We start from the raw sequence: 17,060 nt of genomic DNA on the forward strand, positions 1-17,060 counted from the left end.
TTAAACAACAGAATATAACTCCAAGTAAATCAAACTTCTGTGAAATCAAACTGTCCAATTAGGAAGCAACACTGTTTGACAATCAATTTCACATGCTGTTGTCCAATTGGAATAGACAACAGATGGAAATGATTGGCAATTATCAAGACACACTCAATAAAGGAGTGGTTCTGCAGGTGGGGACCACATCCCAGTACCAATGCTTTCTGGCTGATGTTTTGGTCACTTTTGAATGTTGGTTGTGCTTTCACACTCGTGGTAGCATGAGACGGACTTTACAACCCACACAAGTGGCTCAGGTAGTGCAGCTCATCCAGGATGGCACATCAATGCAAGCTGTGGCAAGGTTTGCTGTGTCTGTCAGCGTAGTGTCCAGAGGCTGGAGGCGCTACCAGGAGACAGGCCAGTACACCAGATGTGGAGGGGGCTGTAGGAGGGCAACAACCCAGCAGCAGGACCGCTACCTTAGCTTTTGTGCAAGGAGGAACAGGAGGAGCACTGCCAGAGCCCTGCAAAATGACCTCTAGTAGGCCACAAATGTGCATGTGTCTGCACAAACGGTTAGAAACCGACTCCATGAGGATAGTCTAAGTGCCCGACGTCCATAGATGGGGTTGTGCTCACAGCCCAACACCGCGCAGGACGCTAGGCATTTGCCACAGAACACCAGGATTGGCAAATTTGCCACTGGCGCCCTGTGCTTCACAGATGAAAGCAGATTCACACTGAGCACACGTGACAGAGCCATGGAGACTGATCTGCTGCCTGCAACATCCTTCAGCATTACCGGTTTGGCAGTAGGTCAGTAATGGTGTGGGGTGGCATTCTTTGGAGGGCCGCACAGCCCTCCATGTGCTCGCCAGATGTAGCCTGACTGCCATTAGGTACCGAGATGAGATCCTCAGACCCCCTGCGAGACCATATGCTGGTGTGGTTGGCCATGGGTTCCTCCTAATGAAGGACAATGCCAGACCTCATGTGGCTGGAGTGTGTCAGCAGTTCCTGTAAGATGAAGGAATTGAAGCTATGGACTGGCCTGCCCGTTCCCCAGACCTGAATCCGATTGAACACATCTGGGACATCATGTCTCGCACCATCCACCAACGTCACGTTGCACCAGACTGTCCAGGAGTTGGCGGATGCTTTAATCCAGGTCTGGGAGGAGATCCCTCAGGAGACCATCCGCCACCTCATCAGGAGCATGCCCAGGCATTCTAGGGAGGTCACACAGGCACAAGGAGGCAACACACACTACTGAGCATCATTTCCTTGTCTTGAGGCATTTCCACTGAAGTTGGATCAGCCTGTAACTTCATTTTCCACTTTGATTTTGAGCATAATTCCAACTCCAGACCTCCGTGGGATATTAGATGTGATTTAGATTGATACTTTTTAGGTTTTATTGTTCTCAACACATTCCACTATGTAATGAATAAACATTTACAACTGGAAAATTTCATTCAGTGATATCTAGGATGTGGGATTTTAGTGTTAACTTGATTTTTTTGAGCAGTGTACTTTATCAGTTGGGAAGTACTTCACAACCATGATGTATATATATTGCAAATGTCGGGAAGGAGATAATGCTACCCGACAAGAATTTATCAGCAGCTTTGGGGGTTGGTGTTGTTTGTTTTGTGGTAGTAGAAATTGCTATTAAAGTCTGTGACAACCCCTATTACTTCCTACTTCCTCCATTGTATGTCACTGTTTTTGCTTTTCAACTTGCTCAAAAGCATGTGGATTGCATGGAATTTCCTGAAAATAAACAAGTTACGCTTCTCATCCTTCTCCAGGTTCACCACTTTGGAATAAAGAGGATTCAACTGGATAATGCCTTTTCAGACTCCTTTTGGTCTCCTCCAGCTCCTATCTGGTGTCCCAGCCATAGTGAAGGCCTTCCAGCGATTGCAACTTACGCTGCAGCCCTCTGAAATCCTTCTTCTCACATGCCTGTTGTTGATACTCAACATTCTGGTCTTTTTTTGTGTTTATGTCTGAGGTCAATGTCTTCTCACTGTTATTACCAATTATGTGTTCATATTATTTATATATAGTTATGATTAATGAAAATGCAATTCTTTTGTTAATTGTATCTCATGCACGAACACTTTAATTATGGTATTATAACATTAATATTCCTACTCCAGATAAAATAATTTTTTTTCCCTTGGTGGGATACAATATGTGCGTGAGCATCTCACATGGCCCCCACACAGCGCTCGGCATATGCATCTGCATGCTCGGAAGCATCTATAGTTCAGATATTATTGGCCTCCTCTGAGCGATCATGTGATCGCTTGTTTTAGGATATTTAAGACCCCTGTAATTTAGTATAGTGCACTGTTCTCCTGAGGAAGCAAGACTGCTACACATGGTATATGCATTGGAGAGCATGTATCTCAATGACCATGCTAGGTGCTTTGTATTACAGGTAAAAAAAAATTTAAGCAATATACATGTGAACAGATACTTGATGGGACTGTTGTCTTTTTGACCATGGTGACTACTTGTAATTTGTACATTCCCCATGTGTTGTTTTCTTTTTGCCCAAATATTAATTTATCTGTCAATGTGCTGAAAATGTGATATTATAGAAAAAGGCAAACTTGATATCTTAGTCCGTACCTCTCCCATTTTAGATTTATGCATTACTAGGTCACCAGTGTGCTAGTAATTGTCATCTGATTATGCAATGTCCTTTTATACATGTGATCTCTCCAAAGTTAATAGTTTTAGCCATAAAACTTCCCCTCTCTTTTTCTGTATATTCCTCCAGCTCCTACCTAATGTCTCAATCACGATGAAGGTCTTGCACCTCACGTTGCAGTCCTCTGAATTCCTTCTACTTCTCACATGCCTGGCGTTGACCTTTGCCCTACAAGAAACTTAACTTAAACATACTCTCACCAGTCACAAATACTTTGGAAGCAACTCATGTACTGAGGTTCCCCCATGTGATATTGATTTCCCTAAATTCCTCCAGAATTTCAGCCTGCTCAGAGAACAATTTAGATTCCATAAGCCAGGGTCAGGTAGAAAATCATTGTTCGGGACACCTTGAAAGTGAATAGCTTTGTGGTCTGAGAAGCAAGGAACCATAGAGTGCCTAATTTGTATAACTGCTCTAGAGATAAACACAAAATAAAACCAAGAAAGGAGCCTCACCCCATGAAAGTGACAAACTCATAGTATTAGTCTACTACCACCTTCCCCTTCCGCGCGCTATGTGCACTCCAATTCCCTACACTAAGATTTTAGACTTGTCATCTACTTTTTTGGTTGAAAGGTGTAGAACACAAATTCACATGCGATATATTTTTATGGTCAGTTCTAATGGCATGGAGTACTGTGTATAGTTTTCAACAGAAGTTATGTCTTTGATGTTACCATATATCCAATTTATAAAACCACACTCTTTATTTGTATGGCCATAGCCACAAGTATTGTGCTACCCCTCCCCACATGTAAAGCGCCATGGAATAAATGGCGCTATAACAATAAATAATAACCCTGACTGCTCTGCTGATCTATGCCTCTTTAGACATTAGAGAACAGACCCTTTTTTTACTATGATATTCCAACATTTTTTTTTTGCAGTTTCCATAATTTTATAAATGCCTATACTCCTATACTATCCAACAATTGAAGACCACATATTGAAGACCCCTGGTCTAGTGGATAATGAGAAAAACTGAATAGGTTTTCTGAGCACATATGTAATATAGATGTTACTTAGATTGTATTTTAATCAGTTTTATTCCGATTTGTTCGGTGTAGTACATAAAATATAAAAGTAATCAATATCAAGGGTCTAAACTTGCAGGAATTTAATACAGACATGTTCAGAAAATAAGCAGAAAATCCTCAGAGCCTGAGCACACTTTTCTTTGTGTTTATAGACTGAACTCTTTAGACCTCTCCATGTTTTAATCTCTTGTTCCTTTGACAGAGAGCAATGCTGTTTGCATGTGTTGAAAAGCTCTTTGAGGCCGTTTAATTCGTGTTTCCTTTTAAGGATTTATACATCACCTGAGATACAAGAGTGGAAAAGTCAATTCTTTGTTCCTGGATTGTAGACTTACCGTTGCAGGCAAATTATCTAATTGTGCCAGTTTGCTAATACAACATAACCATAAGCGCTATCTGCAAAGCTTCAGAGACACAGAAATACAGAGGAGTAAACACTTCAATAAATGTCATGCAATTATGATTAAGAGGAATGGTTAGACTGTAACAAACATTGCTACTTCAGAGACAGCTCATTTCACTTCTGTCACTTACAAATTACAGAAGTGTATCTTGCTCAAACTGCTGCAACGTAGTATAGGTGTATGTAAATGATGCTTTATAATAGCTACATCAATTGATGGGACAAGCTGATAAGACAAATAATCTTCTTTACGGTAAATCCAACTTTAAAAGTAGTGTTCCATGCAAAACCGCTATCCACGTCTAGGTTAATGTGCTGTGTCCAGGTTACTACACCACAAGCTTGTACGATTGATTTTTACTTTACACTTTTTATTCGTATGAAATAAACTAGCACAACATAGATATGGATTGCTACGTTTGTGAATTAAAAATTATGTTTTGAATTTTTATCTTCATTAGAAATTTATTAAAAAAAAATTAACTAAAGTTTTGAAAAAGCCTGAATTTTGGGTTTGTACAGTATGACTTTATCTTAATTTTAGCCTGAGAGGATATAAAAAAAAAATGTAAAGAGATGGGAAAGAAACCATTTTGTTTAGAATTGTACGGGCTTTGATATGTCACAAGACTATGTTTGTTCATATTTAGTTTTCAAAGAGTCAAATTCTACATTTTGATGGGTGATTTGAGGAAAACAATATGTTCTACATTTTTAAAAACTGCATACGTGTTAGGGTATGTGCACACGTTCAGGATTTCTTGCAGAAACAAAAACCGGACATTTCTGCCAGAAATCCACATGCGTTTTTTGTGCTTTTTTTCCCAATGCATTAAATAGCGGGAAAAACGCAAAAAATCCACAAAATTAATGAACATGCTGCTTTTTTTTACCACGTTGCGTTTTTTTTCACGCATGTGCACAAAAATTGCGGAATGCATTCTAAATGATAGGATGCACATGTTCGCGTTCTTATAGCGAAAAAAACACAAAAAATTCCTGAACGTGTGCACATACCCTTACTTGTATTCATAGTTACATTTGTTCAGGGATTCAAGTTGGGAGTTTGAAGCATGATTTTCTAAATACATTCTCATCGTAGTCATATGATTAATACTAAATTAAAAGACTAAATATTTTTAACACCTTTTTAAATAAATATGCAACAATTTGTTTTCATTATTGTCACTAGACGTGCCCCTTTTCAAGTTTGTAAAAAGAATAGTGTAGTAGTTAAATCATCAAGCTATAAAAACAATATAAGTTTGTCTTAAATAATTAATAGTAAGTCTTTACAAGGACCTTTATCATCAATTTGTCACTTTTACTGGGTGACATGTAATCTTGCCTACAATCTCTTACTAACAATTGGCGTTTCCTTGTGTCAGAGTATGTACGGCTGTTATGCGATTTGTGTCCACCCTAGTTAACATCTGATTTTTGTTTGCTTTTAAAATGTCGTTTTTTTTTAGATACATGAAGGACGGTGATAGACCAGAAGGTGCAGAAAAGTCACTTCTACTTCTTCATTATCAGAAGCTGCGCTCACAGTATAAGCAATGTTGGACCCATGTCGGAGAGCAGCCCGGCCAGCAGCACAAGTGGAAAAAGCCAAGAAAAGGTTCCGCTGGCCACCGACCCAGATGAGAACAGGTGAACTGGGATGCCTTCTTGAGGGAGAATGTTCTTTTTATTCTTGCTGCACGACCAAACAGTTCTGCCATCCACCTGAAGCCATCAATCTAAGCCAGCAGAAACTCTGCTCTGGTCTACAGAATTGACTAACAGGTCCCCGACAACTGCCGACTGCATGAGTCACCAGAAGAAGAAAGATGGATTTTTGGCTACTGGAAGATGCCACCTTGTAGCTGAGCTAACACTCCAGTTTTATTAGCCCTATACATAGATGTCTTCCCCAATGAGCCCTTTTACAAATGACTTTATATTTTTAAAAAAATATTTAGAATTGAGAGTCCTCAGTGGTTCCACCACTGAGGACTCTCAATTCTAAATATTTTTCTATCTACTGGCTAACACGGTACCAAGATATATTTCTTTCCTGTATTTATATTTTTACTAATTGACCACTTAGATGTTCTTACTGATGACATTGGTTCCACACCCTGAAGGATCTCCTGAAGCAGTCACTCCTACTACAGCTTTGACCTCAAGACCAATGTATCTCACTAATTATTTATTTACTCCAAGAGGAAGGATGTAGAGACCACAAAGTCCTAGTTTGCTAAGGACGGGTGTCAAGAATGTGCCAATGAAGGTTACGTCATGGCCTTTGGTTATAACTTTGGAATCATGAAACCATTTGACTATGAACTAGTAATATCTTGCAGCAAAATGTTTTTCGAGTTCACAATAGTTTGTTCAGACACTTTTAGATACTTTAGAGGTTTTATTACAAGAGTGTAGTTGAACCATTATTAATTTGGTAAGATTATCTGCCATTGCATAATTAAACTATAGGAAAAATAGCCTAATTCTTCACCATTTTAGCTTATATCAAAATTGAGAAGCTCCTTCATAAATAAGAAAGGTAGGTTAAAACATATCATTTGGTTAAATCAATGTAGCTGACCTGAATTTATTTAAATAAATCTCAATTTCTCAATGGAGATTCTACTTGCAATACTCTGTCTGACCACACGGAATGCTGTTAAAAACATTTCGTCTCTAGACAGTGTAAGAAATTTCCTTTGGGCAAATGTATTGGGAAAAACGTTTAGTGCAGTTCTTTGCATTTTTTTTTTTGCTTAGCAAGGTAAAAAGTTAGTTTTTTTTTTTTTTAAAGCATGTCACAACAGAAAAAAATATAAATTGAAAGCCAAAATTTGGAGACAATCAGACGAATGTCTTTTGGAAGGCAAATTGATGGATGATGGAATGTACAGTTAGGTATTAGGGTGCCAGTATCATGGTATATGTGGCCCCTATATGGATGCGTTTTGTGAGTGTGTACAGTAGACTTTACTTACCTACCTGCAAAGTTACAGGGTCTATACTAGACATTGTAATAATTTATCACCTTTGATTTTTTCAAAAACCACAAATTATTATTGTATATTGCAATCGGGAGCAGAAGTACAAAGTATAAATAAAATCCCATTACATTATTTAAAAATAATGCCAAATCTTAAATAATTTAAAATCAGATAAATCAATGCTTTTACCCATAAGTGACCACGTAAATGATGTGCTCACGACATATGTTAGACATAAATTATTTGCATTGTGTGCGTTTGTGCTGTTACTGTATGGATCCCAAAATTTTATAGGCCTTTGCAGCAGCTGCCTGACACTGACCTTTCAACTAATATTAAAAGGTAAAAGAAACGATAGTGTATCACCTGCGCTTGTATATGGAAGCTAAATAGTCCCCTGAGAATAATATTAGGCAAATAAAGGCTTTCAATAGTTGTACATATGTACTTACTGGGCACCAATACAGTGTTGTGGCTGCAGATCTTTCATGTACTGGGAGTCCGGTTTACCGCTGCAAGGTGGTGAGATCGCTGAGAGTCCGGTTCACCGCTGCACGATAGTGAGATCAGGGGAGCTAGACTCACTCCGCGTGAGTCAGGTCTGGTAAGAGGACGCGGGAGTCAGGTGGAAGCTGCCAGCTTCTAGCGTGCCCCGGCCGGAAGCAACGCTGAAGCGGTGGCGGCGTTGAGAAGGGGCGTAGTAACAGTGTGACGTCACAGCTAGTGGGCGGGCGCGTATGTGGATTAACCAATCCAACGCGTTTCGAAGGATACGATCCTTCTTCGTCAGGGCTGGAGTTCCCCATAGAGCCCTGCCTCTTATATAGCTACTGCTGTGCCACCTCCTTTAGAAAAAATGCCCAGCGTCCCGGATTACCGTTCCTCGCAAAGGGTATTAGGAGTTGCAGCGTAATTAATATGCTGAGAGATCCACTTATTAAAATAAAATTAGTGCGATGTGTTGTATGATTAGTACAACTACATTAAGGATGTATGTGAAGGACTGTTATAAATAAAGGGGTTAATGCAGTGAAGGTAATAATTTGGAACTGATGGGGCAACACTAGAAAAAGAATAATATAACATATACAAATAGATAAAAACTCCAATGATATTTATTAATTAGTGAAGTAGAAAAATAAAATCAAGTGAGACCACTCCATATAAATAAGTATTATAAAAGGGAGGGCAAAAAACCGGCCCTAAAATTGGCTCAAGCATTGAATAAAAATATAAATAGATATATGGATTAGAAACCTACACTCAAAGAATACACATAGATTATATAATAAAGATGCCTAGATGAGATAAAACCGTCCTTAGGACCCTGAATAGTACAACATATGCAAATAAATAAAAACTCCAATGGAATTTATTAGTGGAGTAGAAAAATAAAATCAAGTAAGACCACTCGATATAGATACGTATTGTAAAAGGGAGGGCTAAAAACGGCCCTGAAATATGTATGGATTAGAAACCCTAGCTCAAAAAATGAAAATAGATTATATGGTATAAATGCCAAGATGAAGTAAAACCGTCCCTGGGACCCTAAAACAATATGGAGGTATAGCTTAATATAGATGGTTCCCATTGAGGTGGGTTAAAAAGCATATAACTCAATTTCATGATTCAGTCCTTTAGGGGCCAAGCTGTCTAGCATATAAATCCATTTAGACTCGACCCTAGACATGGCTTTAAGAAAATCACCGCCTCTTGGGTTTTGCTTGACCAACTGGATTCCAAAAAAACGAATCCCTCCACAAGATTTGTTGTGTTTTTCTGAAAAGTGGCGGGACAGAGGGTGACCTTTGAAGCCCTTCTGAATGTTGTCAAGATGTTCCTTGATCCTGACCTTAAGAGGTCTCTTGGTTCGGCCCACGTAAATCTTATTGCAGGGGCACTGCAATATATAGATTACTCCCATCGATTCACATGTTATGGAATTTTTAATATGAAATTGAGTGGTGCCACTGGAGTCTGTGAATGTGGTTTGAACCACCCTGTCCCTGGATGTGCGTATGCAGCATGGACATCTGCCGCATGGCCTGAAACCCCACCTTAGGGGGTCTGATGATTGTACAGGTGCCCCTTCCCTGGCAAGGATTGGTTTCGTTGTTGGTGCCAAGAGAAGGCCCAGATTTTGTGCCTTAGTGTACACAAATCTGGGTTTATTAGGTATTAGGCCCCCAATGGGACTATTTAGCTTCCATATACAAGCACAGGTGATACACTATCGTTTCTTTTTCTCTTAGCTTACAGGGTACGCACAGACCCTGTTTTTATCACCAGCAGCTATTCCTTATTCCCCGCTCCTCCTCCTCACCTTCCATTCTCCGAGCGCCAGTGTATCCCCCCTTTTTTTTTCTACATAATATTAAAAGGTCTATTTTGAATTAGTTTATATTATTTGCATTCCACTGAACGAGCAAGTGGAATACTAATTTACAAGATGCGTAATGTAAAGATATAATTTATCATTTATTTACATCAAAGCGCATGTCCACCGCAGAACACATTTATGGTTTATATACTGTGTATATATATGTAAGGCCCTATTGCTTTCAACATAACATTTGGTGTACACTGCAGTTTTGCCTATAAACTTTTGCAGTTGCTTACATCTGTGATTGACGTCTGTTGTAAAAAGGAAAAAAATATCCCAACATATATTTCAAACACTTTACTTTATGAACTCAATGTGAGTAGAGCCTAATCTACAGAAAAAATGAAAAAAAAAACCTATTTTGGAAATGCATTACATCATGTATCTTACATTGAGTTACAGACTGTATTGTGTTGCAGAGCTGCATTTGTACTTCTGAAACCTTCAGAGATAAAATCTCCTAGTATTCCCAGTATTTGCATAGGACGTCTGATGATTTATACTCTTGGAAGTGAGGTCTTTCCACCAGAGACTTTAGAGTAATTGGCACGTGAATTACCCACCCAACTGCATTCCTGGTTGACCCCAACTGTGTTCACTTCTCCTGCCTGTATGTAACCGCTAATTTGGTTTTGACATTGTTCTGCCCCTGAGGAGGTGGTAACATGGGTGAAACTCAGGCGGATGGCATCTTGAGTGCTACAGACACGTGTTCACTGTTGGGCAGCATAGAGCGTTGAAATGAAGTGCAGGCGTAAACAATGGGAGTATTTGGTTATACCAGATCACAACCATTTACCGTAGGCTTTTTTTTTAGAAATATGGTAAGAAATTGGCTAAATGGATACGATTGCAAAATGCTTGTACAATAGGACGGTACAATTTTTAATTCTATTGTTTACTGCTCATTGCCTAGGGTAATGGTCGCCTATACAGTCTATCAGAGATGGATGGTCTCCAAGCCAAGGAGTGCAGTGCTCAAATGCTCTAGCCTGCACTGACCCCGCTGCCTCATCACTACTGAAGCTACCGCCTCACCAACGCCGAAGCTGCAGCAACCCTCAACCTATTGTCTCCTTCCCCACCATCCTGCAGAATGTAAGCCTGCAAGGGCAGGATCCTCGCCCCTCTGTATCAGTCTGTCATTGTTAGTTTGCTTACTGTAAGTGATATCTGTAACTTGTATGTAACCCCTTCCTATGTACAGCACCATGGAATCAATGGTGCTATATAAATAATAATAATAATAATCCTTGGAGAGTACATTAACCATATTCACAGGTCATATAACCAGTTATGTCATCCATTGCCAATTATTTCATGGACTTCATTGTTGTTGCTGAATTAAAAAATACTTGTTTTTATCTCTGTTTCACTACATGGAATGACAGTGTGGTATTTCCAAGTCCTTGTGATGGGTTCTGCTTCCTGCAACCAATGTTTTAACAAACTCTTATCTTCTTCGTAGTCCTGGTTGGTACAGTATATGACTGGAAGTTAGGAAAATATTTCTTAGTACGGTTGAAAAGTTGCATGGATACTAAGATTTGATCTCAATATGGCCTCTGGAGGCTAGCTGGAGCTGCAAGGCGTTTCACGGTTCCTCCTAAACTATCACATACACCTTTGCCTTGAGCTGTGGCAAATAAAGTGTCATTCAGCTTCCACTACACAATCTTTCTTTTGATGGTATACATTTATAAAGATTTTCCTGTTTTATACTGTGAAGAGCCATCCTCGCCAATTTGAGCATCTTTCAGCTTACCTCCTTCATTAGCTTAGTGTTCTGGAGGGCTGTACATATGTATACTGAGTGTGCACCATTACCACCAGCCAGAACACAATTCTTAGGTGGCATGTCAGAAAATGTTGAAAATCCTCATTTGGCAGAAATGTGTTTTTTTTTTTTTTTAATAAATTCATAAGTCTTTCAAATTGGCACGAAACAGCCTCTTTTTGACGCAGGTTTTCTTACCGTTCACTTGCATAGACACACAATCTTTCTTACCAGACGCAAATCAGCTCAGGTCATCACTATTGTAAAAATCTTTCACTTTTTCCACTATAGAGTTAGCTAATGATTTGCTTGGTTTAAGATCAGGATAAGACATTAAATGTTTTCCAAATAAGATAGACCCTAGACTTTCAGAGCACAGGCTGAACAGATCTTAATTCAAGATTTTCAAATTGACACTGTTCAAATAGTTTTTATTATTATTATTTTTTTTTTTTTTTTTAAGTATGATCCCTTTGAAAATCCAACTTGTATTCTGTTCCAGATGTGGCAAGGAGCATAGGAGGCACATGTGAAGTTTTTGAAAATTTATATCATTGATCTTTTGGAAATGCTTTTCAAAATTTTGCACTACATAAAATATTAAGAAATATATTTGTGTGACCTATCAAGTGAAAGCCTGTACAGTTCTGAATGGAATGGTGTTTTTCCTGTTTCTCCATCTTGGTTCTGGCCTTAGTTATGATGAGAAATATATAGGCATACAACACAAATGCACACTATTATTATTATTATTTTTAACGTTAATTACCGTAATTGTTAAGAAAAATAAAATATATAGAATTTTTTTCTTAACATTTTGCATTTTCTAAACACACTATTCCCAAAGAACAAAATCTCAAAATAATTAAAAACACAGGAAACTTGCATCGGTTCACTTGAAAAGGAATGAACCATCATTATTCTCACAGCATACAGGAAAGTAAACCGGGGGGGGGGGGAGACAAAGAACAAAATGGCAGTAAGAAACTTTTTATTTACAAATATTAACTTTTTAAACATAATTATCATGAATTTACAATAAATGTAAATGATGAATTCATCTTGAATTGGCGAATTAATCTCTGGAGCTGCATAGAGGCATCAGAACTCCAGCAGTGAGGCCTACCTCATGTGCAGGAGGGGTCTTGAAGACCATAGAGAGAACAAAAGAAAAAAAAAAGCTTTCATATAACAAGTCTTTTATATTAAACATCTAATACCCATTTAGTATTACTTTTTTGGACTCTTGAAGTCAAACAGCTCAATGCATCTTCCCAACTACTTGTTTTCCATCTATTGCTGCACTCCTCTATGCTCCTGTAAATCCAGAGCTGTCAATTAAGGTAGGAGGAGCAGAGATATATGCAAAATAAGTAACTAGGAAGGTGCATTGAACTATTTAGCCACACCAAGTGTGAACCAAGAACCTGGGCATGGTTTGAACAGTCCTTTTGTGCTGTCTGACATACTCCATATATTGACCACCAACCCAAGAACAATGCTAACTCCTCTGATCACTAATAGTTTCTCAACTTGTGCCAAAATTCGCTATTCATAGATCTGTCACGTTACCAGTGACATCCTTTGAGCCATTAACCAAAAAAATGTGTTTTTACAAGGCAGTGAAAGGTTGAATCCTAAATAACCACCAAGCATTGCCTCATCGAAATTGGCGAGTTCTGTCTCTGTAACAACAGTCATAAGTGACAAGTCTGGTACACACAGAATGTATAATTCAGCAATATGAAAAATCAAACATCATTGCGCCTCTGCCAGTCAACCCCTCCATGATGATTAGAAGACCAACATTCACCAGAAGGTGTTAACATTTTCTAACTACTTAGAATGTAGCTGCCAGGACATATAGTTAGGTCAAGTTCTGACTGAAGCCCCCGGCGAAGGCATGAACGTACTTCATAATGCAATGTGAACAGGTCTTGCAACTATTTTACTAGGTGTAAACTCTATATTTTGAACAAATCTATTTAACCAGAAGAATTCTTCATATGAACACTGTTAGTTGACCAAAAGGGCCCAGGCTGCCTCATTTTCCAAAGAATGTGTAAAATCTTCAGCTTTATAGAGATACTAGCTGAAGAGCCCGGCGTTGCCTGGGCATAGTAAATATCTGTGGTTAGTTATAGCACCTCACTTCTCTTATTTTCCCATCATGCCTCTCATTTTCCCCATCACATCTTTCATTTTCCCCCTCACTCCTCTCATTCCCCCCTAACACTTGTCATTTCGACCTCACATCTGTCATTTTCTGATCACTCCACTATTTTCCCTCACTCCTCTCATTTTGCACTCACACCTTTTCATTTTCACCTCACACCTCTCATTTTCACCTCAGTATATACATGTTTGTCATCTCCCTTATATATAGTATACACCTGTATGTCATCTCCTGTATATAGTATATACCTGTATGTCATCTCCCCTGTATATAGTATATACCTGCTGTGTGTCATCTCCCCTGTATGTAGTATATACCTGTATGTCATCTCCTCCTATATATAGTATATACCTGTATGTAATCTCCTCCTGTATATAGTATATACCTGTGTGTCATCTCACCTATATATAGTATATATCTGTGTGTCATCTCCTCCTGTATATACTATATACCTGTAGGTAATCTGCTCCTGTATATAGTATATACCTGTGTGTCATCTCCTCCTGTATATAGTATATACCTGTATGTCATCTCCTCCTGTATGTAGTATGTACCTGTATGTCATCTCCTCCTCTATATAGTATATACCTGTGTGTCATCTCCTCCTGTATATAGTATATATCTGTATGTCATCTCCTCCTGTATTAGACCTCGTTCACACGTTATTTGGTCAGTATTTTTACCTCAGTATTTGTAAGCTAAATTGGCACCCTGATAAATCCCCAGCCAACAGTAAGCCCACCCCCTGGCAGTATATATTAGCTCACACACATACACATAATAGACAGGTCATGTGACTGACAGCTGCCGGATTCCTATATGGTACATTTGTTGCTCTTGTAGTTTGTCTGCTTATTAATCAGATTTTTATTTTTGAAGGATAATACCAGACTTGTGTGTGTTTTAGGGCGAGTTTCGTGTGTCAAGTTGTGTGTGTTGAGTTGCGTGTGGCGACATGCATGTAGCGACTTTTGTGAGATGAGTTTTGTGTGGCGACATGCGTGTAGCAACTTTTTGTGTGTCGAGTTGCATGTGACAGGTTAGTGTAGCAAGTTGTGTGCAGCAAGTTTTGCGCATGGCGAGTTTTGCGCGTGGCGAGTTTTATGTGTGGTGCCTTTTGAGTATGTGCAACTTTTGCATGTGTTGCAACTGTTGTGCATGTGGCAATTTTTCCGCGTGTGCAAGTTTTGCGTGTGGCGAGTTTTCCATGAGGTGAGTTTTGCACGTGTGGCGAGTTTTGCATGTGGAGAGTTTTGCGCGTGGCGAGTTTTGAGCGGCGACTTTTGTGCTTCGACTTTTATGTGGCGAGGTTGGTGTATGTGTGGTGAAATGTGCGCTGAGGGTGGTATATGTGTTCGAGCACGTGGTAGTGTGTGGCGCATTTTGTGTGTGTGTTCATATCCCCGTGGTGGTGTGGTGATTATCCCATGTCGGGGCCCCACCTTAGCAACTGTACAGTATATACTCTTTGGCGCCATCGCTCTCATTCTTTAAGTCTCCCTTGTTCACATCTGGCAGCTGTTAATTTGCCTCCAACACTTTTCCCTTCACTTTTTCCCCATTATGTAGATAGGGGCAAAATTGTTTGGTGAATTGGAACGCGCGGGGTTAAAATTTCACCTCACAACATAGCCTATGACGCTCTCGGGGTCCAGACGTGTGACTGTGCAAAATTTTGTGGCTGTAGCTGCGACGGTTCAGATGTCAATCCCGGACATACACACATACACACATTCAGCTTTATATATTAGATTGAATCAAATTCTGCAGCATATAATGAAAGGAACATAATTAACTCAAAGAGGACAGGAGAGAATGTCACCATTTTTAATATATTAACCCTGGTGTTTGGGTGATTTGTCAATATCTTCACAGAGCTCTCGATAATGAAAGGAAGAACTGGAAGTAAAATGGTCAAAACTAGAATAAAGGCCTATTCCGGAAAGCTAGAGATCTTCACCTTATGCCAGATATGTCAATTAGAGGGAACTTGGGCTTCCTATGATTGCCATGGTTAAAGCTAGCTTTAGAATGCTTTTAGGCATATTTTAAGGGATTCTCTGAAAAGAAAATGGAGTGTAGTAAGAAAGTGCAAAAGATACAAATGTTACTTACCTTCAATGAACCAATATATTAAGATCAGAAGGCTTATTGAGGAGAGGCACTCAGAGGTCAAAGGTTTGAATAAATACACCCAGCAGATCCAGAGAGACAAGTGGATAAAGTGGAGGAGGAAGGTCAAAGCTATGTTGCATTTCAACTTTGTAAGCACCATTCACAATTTAGATTTAGCAGTGGGTAGAAATATGTTGTGCTGCAATAGTATTATTTTTCTCCATATTAAGGATTATTGAGGACAAAAACTTTGAAACAAATTCTACAAAAGGTACAACAATTGGAACAAGCTTCCACCCATCAAAACTGAACATTTTAGTATCTCGTAAAGAAAATCAAAAACAATTGTGGTTTACAGCCCTGTCCTTACTATTAAAGTGTATGGTCAATTTCACCCTCATCAGAATGAGACACATTTTTTGGGAAACTAATTGCCTCAAGACATTGTTCATTAGGCCAGAGTAGAAATCAATTCCACAAAGTGACCCTAGTACAGTATATTAAAAAATCAATTAGTAAATGTATTACATTTATTACTTACTTTTGGGTCAGGTGATGCCTACATGTATGGATGAAGAGATAAAACTGGTTTCTACTTTAAAAAACACTGAATTTAACAGCTGAACAGTTTAGTCTGTGTAAGTCTTGGTGAAAACCCAGACATAATAGACAGCCCACATCTTTACTCTAAACTCCTGAGACTTATAGGATAAAAAGGCAACACGACTTGAAATGTTTGCAGCACTGTTTTAACGTGAAAACACTCTTGACTTATATTTTGATATAAAAATAAAGGATGCCTAAAACTGTCCGAAAATAAAAAAACAAAAAGAGAAACCTCCTGTTTGGACTCTTGTAGGATATTATTAAAACAGGAAAACAGGTAAGAGGCAATTCTGGTCTTTCATCCAATTCCATCTAAATATCTAGCTGTGTTGGAATTACGCAGATCAGGTCATATTCCTTGAAAAAAATCCCACACAGCACATAAATTAGACAACTGAACAACAATTGAAAGCGAATTCTGGGTGAAAGATTGTCATTTTTAGCTTCAATGTATGTAATTTAACAACACGTATTGGAGAAAATACTGCTTCAACTATGGTGAAGAACAGGCTTTTCCTGAAAAATACTTTCTTGAAGTCTTGCACTCTACTGATCATCCATGGAATCTGTACATGCCATGAAAACTTCATTTCTGGAAAGGTTCACTGACCACAATCTGAGCTTCTGTCCATACCAGTCAGCGATGTCCATTTTCATTTAGTCGCATGTTAACTTGTTTAATGAGAATTGTCTCTTGAAGAGTCTGTTGGGTTCAAGCTGCTGAACGTCTGCGGATTACAAACACTCCTCGCTGTAGCTGACCTAGGTATATCCTCACCTTTGTACTGTCACTGCTTTTCCTTACCCAAATCTGCAAACAATGAAAGAAAATAGGGTGCATTAAGTACAAGAGATCT

General features: G+C 38.9%; 1 protein-coding gene across 2 annotated transcripts in view; it reads right to left on the minus strand.

Moving 5' to 3' along the window:
• Positions 1-15,273: 15,273 nt before the first annotated feature.
• SUDS3 (SIN3A corepressor complex component SDS3) overlaps positions 15,274-17,060 on the minus strand; it is a 103,799-nt gene continuing 102,012 nt past the window's right edge. For both annotated transcript variants that reach the window (XM_077292138.1, XM_077292134.1), the window contains one exon: positions 15,274-17,014. In XM_077292138.1, the coding sequence (XP_077148253.1) occupies positions 16,916-17,014 (99 nt within the window). In that variant the 3' untranslated portion in view covers positions 15,274-16,915. The remainder of the gene's footprint in view (positions 17,015-17,060) is intronic.

The sequence above is a fragment of the Ranitomeya variabilis genome, chromosome 1, assembly GCF_051348905.1.
Source record: "Ranitomeya variabilis isolate aRanVar5 chromosome 1, aRanVar5.hap1, whole genome shotgun sequence".
Classification (NCBI taxonomy): Eukaryota; Metazoa; Chordata; class Amphibia; order Anura; family Dendrobatidae; genus Ranitomeya; species Ranitomeya variabilis.